General features: G+C 39.0%; 1 protein-coding gene across 2 annotated transcripts in view; it reads right to left on the bottom strand.

Annotated features, from left to right (window-relative positions):
* Positions 1-719: 719 nt before the first annotated feature.
* LOC111459291 (ceramide kinase) overlaps positions 720-5,320 on the bottom strand; it is an 8,583-nt gene continuing 3,982 nt past the window's right edge. Inside the window, exons 7-13 of one of the 2 annotated variants that reach the window (XM_023102123.1) lie at positions 4,610-4,823; positions 4,304-4,400; positions 2,950-3,099; positions 2,705-2,806; positions 2,243-2,560; positions 2,015-2,081; positions 720-1,077 (exon numbers count right to left, since the gene is read on the bottom strand). In XM_023102123.1, coding sequence (XP_022957891.1) covers positions 940-1,077; positions 2,015-2,081; positions 2,243-2,560; positions 2,705-2,806; positions 2,950-3,099; positions 4,304-4,400; positions 4,610-4,823 — 1,086 coding nt within the window. In that variant the 3' untranslated portion in view covers positions 720-939. The remainder of the gene's footprint in view (positions 1,078-2,014; positions 2,082-2,242; positions 2,561-2,704; positions 2,807-2,949; positions 3,100-4,303; positions 4,401-4,609; positions 4,824-5,320) is intronic. The other variant, XM_023102124.1, reaches the window with a different exon arrangement.

Genomic DNA, 5,320 nt, shown 5'->3' with positions numbered 1-5,320 from the left:
GTCTTCGTTGTCTTGGCCTCCCCAATACTAATACCACATGCTGCACTAACTAGTATTATAGTTAAACAAATCATGGGTATGGGTATATATCTTATTGTGCAGCTTCGTTGTTCCTATCAGTAAAAAAGTCGTTTTTAAATCGATGTCAAAAAGTGATAAATAGATTTAATAACGAGTTAAATACAATTTATAGATTAAATAGATAGAAATCCCAACGTTTACAGACTAAAATTGTATTAACTTCAACTTATTTAGAGCCACTAAATGATTTTTTTTAATTATAAGAAAATGATTAAAAAAAAAAAAAAAAAGTCAATAAAATGTTTCTTAAATCATCTTTCAATACATTAAATATGTGGGGTTTGAAGTGTAATTAAGGGAAGGCATATTCTCCGAATAATTAGTTTTTCTTTTTTATATAATATCGATAATGTTTGGGTAAGTCAAATTAAAAATTTATAATAATAAAAAAAAAATTCTAAAAAAAAACCAAAATTTAAATTTATTTACCTTTTAATCGAAAAACATTTGGGTTTAATGTGGAATATGATCGAATTTACAATTCTGACCCTGGGGCAACAATATTAAGGAAGAAAATTACTCAATTAACTCTTTTAGTTCCAAACCTCCCTCCCATAGAATATTGTCTTATATAAATACGCTAATTTTAACTAATAATTAAAAATATATATATATATATATATATATATATATATATATATATTCAAACCCTTAAACTAATGAAATTAATGATAATACAAGCACCCGTCACTCACGTCGTGTAGCAAGACTACAAACCCGCTTTAAATAATTTGTCTAAGGAGGCCATACATTTCATTCAACCTCCACAGTAAATTGAGCCCTCGTTGTTATTTTCTAAACTCGAAAGGATTCGAGTAAATCTTTAGAAGGAAGTCTATTCGTGTATGAGCGTTTGATTCAAGCGTCGGGGCCAGAAGCGAAGAGGCTAATAAGGCCACGAAACACTTGTGCTGAAAGCTGGTGTGCTTCAAACAGCTCCCCGTCCAAATTCCAAACACTTTGGTTGCCAAAAGAAGTGAATGTAAACGCTGTAGTCTGTGCACAATGTAGCAGGGTTTAGAGAAACGGACCGTGTAAGAAGTTGACGTTGACACTTGTATTTACTCCGTCCTTAAACTTTAAAAGGTTTCAATTATGTTTCTAAAATTTGAATTGTGATGCTACGTCGTCTCCTATCACTAATGTGACATGCCTCTCGAACCTAATGAGTTAATTGAGCATGATGTGGTAGAATTCTAACAAGACTAAAGCTTAATTTTGTCCCATGGTCCATTTCGTTCCGCTGTTTGTTGAACACGAGATAGATCCACCAATATTGATTCAACAAACATGTCAAATAATTATCTCATTGGAACTCCAACGGAGACGCTTAATTTAAAGTTAATATATGGAATAAATATACTCTAACGGCCCAAGCCCACGCTAGCAGATATTGTCCTCTTTGGACTTTTTCCTCGAGATTTTTAAAACGCGTCTGCCAGAGAGAGGTTTCCACACCCTTATAAAGAATGTTTCATTCTCCTCCCCAACCGACGTGGGATCTCACAATCCATCCCTCTTCAGGCTCCAGCGTCCTCGTTGGCACTCGTTCCCTTCTTCAATCGATGTAGGATTTCACAATCCACCTACCTTCGGGGCCCAGCGTCCTCACTGGCACACCCACATTGATTGGAGAAGGGAACGAGTGCCAGCGAGGACGCTAGGCCTCAAAGGAGATGGATTGGGAGGATCCCACATCGATTAGAGAAAGGAAACAAGTGCTAGCGAGGATGTTGAATACCATAGTAGATTGTGAGATCCCACATCAGTTGGAGATAGAAATGAACATTCTTTATAAGGGTGTGGAAACCTCTCCCGAGCAGACGTGTTTTAAAAATCTTGAGAGAAAGTCCAAAGAGATCAATATCGGTTCGCGGTGGGCTTACAACTCCGTAGACTGTGAAACAAAAAAGGACAGCTGCAGTAAACATACCTTGTGATGTTCCACAAACTTGAAATCCATTGGATTTCCACCTTTTTTGGCTAGCTGGGTAAGATGCCTGTTCACAGCCATGAACAACAAAACCAAAGCCTTACAACATAATGACAAAATGTCCAGACAAAAAGCAGTAACAAAGAACTTGACAAATCCAAGGGATGCTGATAAGAACAGCAAAAAAACAAAAGCTTAATCCATACGCGATGGAGGAGATTGTATTACCAAAGATAGAGAGCATGGTGGCAGTCTCTGATCAATATAAGATGCAAGAAGCCATCCGAAAGGTGAGCATCAGCCACCAAGCCATCTGGTGCTTTTTCATTACGACATGAGATTACCGCAGCGCCAATGCTTAGGAAACGTCCCTTCGATTTCAACCATCTTGTTTCGTCCTGACTCGAATCCGAGCCAGTGTTAGAATGCTGTAAGTATACCTTTGTGCTACAAATACTGCAGTTATGACAACAGAGCACTCTTTTCCCATTTGTATTCGTATCCTCCGACTTTATATCTACGTAGGCTACCTCGGCCTCGTATGAACTGAGAAAAAAGAAGCATAATTCTATAACGAATAAGAACGTGTAAGTATTACCCTCAGCAGAAGGCATACGTTCATGTCGAACGATTCAAAACCGAGTTCAAAAGCACTTAGGTAGTTTCTCATGTAAAGCTGACAGGAGATACCTGTGCCTCAAGAACACTCTTGTACCAGCATAATCGTAACGTCGAGGCCCCATCCAGCGGAATTTTTCGCTCTCTGTAATGACATCTCCATAAAACCCATATCTGAAAACAAAATATACAGAAATTCAGAGGGAAGCTTCCCAAGGTTTTACTAAGTATGTCAACAACATTATGATTGCAATTAACTTCCCAAGCTTAATTATCATCCTACTTGAAGTACGACACAAACGACGATGAGAAACTACCCAGCAAAAGAAGCCGCATAGCGTACGAGAGGTTCTAACTTTGACGTCGGAGTCTCTTTCCACCTAACTACTTGAGCTATATCAAGGTGAACTCTTTTACCCAGGACAATTTGCAGGGTTGATGTAATAGGATCTCGATATCCAGTAGAACTGCAAGAATTAGGACAGCCTCAGAATTGATGCAAAAGATGATTAATGATGAATGGAATTGGCTCCAATAGAAAATAGTATGATCAAGTTTAAATTGTGGAATACAAAAAAGATATAAAAGAAAGAAGTCAAATCTGTTGGTACATTGGGTTGACAAAGCATGTTGAAGGGAGTTAAAGTGGCTATGACGCAAGTTCATAAAGACACTTTGAAAGTCTCGAGAGTAAAGGGAGAGAGTGTAAAAGTCCAAGCCCACCGCTAACATATCTTGTCCATTTTGGCCCGTTACTTATCGCCGTTAGCCTCACGGTTTTAAAACACGTCTACTAGGGAGAGGTTTCCACACCTTTATAAGAAAGGTTTCGTTCCCCACTCCAACCGATGTGGGGTCTAGCGTCCTCGCTGGCAAACTGCCCGGTGTCTGGCTCTAATACCATTTGTAACATAGTCCAAGTCCACCATTAGCAGATATTGTCCACTTTGGCTCATTAGTATCGTGTCAACCTCACAATTTTAAAACGCATCTACTAAGGAGAGTTTTCCACACCTTTATAAGGAATGCTTCGTGCCCCTCTCCAACTAACGTGGGATCTCACAATCCACCCCCCTAGGGGCCCAGCATCCTCGCTGGCACACCGCCTGGTGTCTAGCTATGATATCATTTGTAACAGCCCAAGCCCACCACTAGTAGATATTGTTCACTTCGGCCCGTTACGTATCACCGTCAGCCTCACGGTTTTAAAATGTGTCTACTAGGGAGAGGTTTCCACAACCTTATAAGGAATACTTCGTAAGAGTGAACCTTACGAACTTCTATTACAATGAGTAATACTTTCACTATGAATAAATCGAATCTCCTGATTTCCTTTTATGAGTTCCATCACATCTTTGCTGTCCGCTTTTGACTATAGAATAAAAACATTTCATGGGAGGGACTAATTACATTCAAGAACATAAACCAGAAAATGCCACAATATCAAGCAAATGAATAGATGCATCAGTTTGATAGGGATACATCTTTTATGAGATATCCCCACACAATTAGCAGAAGTATGCACAAAATTGTAGTTACACAAGTAGAAGCAAAAGTATTAGCTAGAATTTTCAACCTATTTAACTAAAAACTAATGAATTTTCATCCTCGAACATAACATCGGATAATTAAATGCAAATTCATGCAAAGGTTGCAAGAAAAGAAAGGTACCACATCACAATAGCGTCCGTTGAGCCAGCAGGAATGATTCCGAATCTGAACCATCTATCAAATGCTGAATCAAAACCATACACTGTTGAGTTCTCTGCTAAGAAGATAGGAGCAAAGCAGCAGGGAACAGGTGAGGTTTGAATATAGTCATTTTAAAGTATGGGGCTATAAATTGATTTTTGCCCTTAGGTTTTTCACTTCTAAAACGTTTGAAAAGGATAGTAAATAAGCAGAAAAGTACATATAAAAACAAACATTATCAAATGGGCATAAGATTTAGAAAAGATGTGTTTCTATAGTACTTACGAGAAGTTGAGAGTCCTGATCCACCATATTTAGCACTTAAGAGAAGTGGCGACTGATCTTCACTTCGATCGACATCTTCGGTTATTGCTTCACTGGAATAGTTACCTTCAGCCTGCACGACGTCTACAATATCCGACGGGGCTGGTGGGTAATGTGCCAAATGCCTCGACAAAAGAAACCCATTAAGGATCTCATTGAAGAAACCATCTCCACCCTAGGGACAGAATCAAAGTGAATAAGATATGATTTCAGAGAGGAGGAGCAAGAACTTGCAATATCTTTCGGAGGAAATATCAGGTTTTAAGGCAAATCTGAAAAGATAAAATGTGAAAGCAGAACAAGAACAGCTAAAGTCATTGTTTCTTTCCTTTGGATGTAAAAGTTGATAGAATCCAGTTTCAGAGATTAAAAGGATGAGATGTAACTCTTCTCATTTTTCTAATATATCTTGTAACCGCCACAGCCCAAGGCCACCACTAGCAAATATTGTCCTCTTTGGGCTTTCTTTTCCGGGTTCTCCTCAAAGTTTTTAAAACACGTATGCTAGGGAGAGGTTTCTACACCCTTATAAAGAATGTTTCGTTCTCTTCCCCAACCGATGTAGGATCTCACAATCCACCCCCCTTTGAGGCCCAGCGTCCTCACTGACACTTGTTCCCTTCTACAAGCGATGTGAGACCCTTCAATCCACCCTCCCCCCCCCCCCCCCCC

The sequence above is a fragment of the Cucurbita moschata genome, unplaced genomic scaffold, assembly GCF_002738365.1.
Source record: "Cucurbita moschata cultivar Rifu unplaced genomic scaffold, Cmos_1.0 Cmo_Scf00022, whole genome shotgun sequence".
In the NCBI taxonomy this organism is placed as follows: Eukaryota; Viridiplantae; Streptophyta; class Magnoliopsida; order Cucurbitales; family Cucurbitaceae; genus Cucurbita; species Cucurbita moschata.
This window is presented reverse-complemented; position numbering and strand designations above follow the sequence as displayed.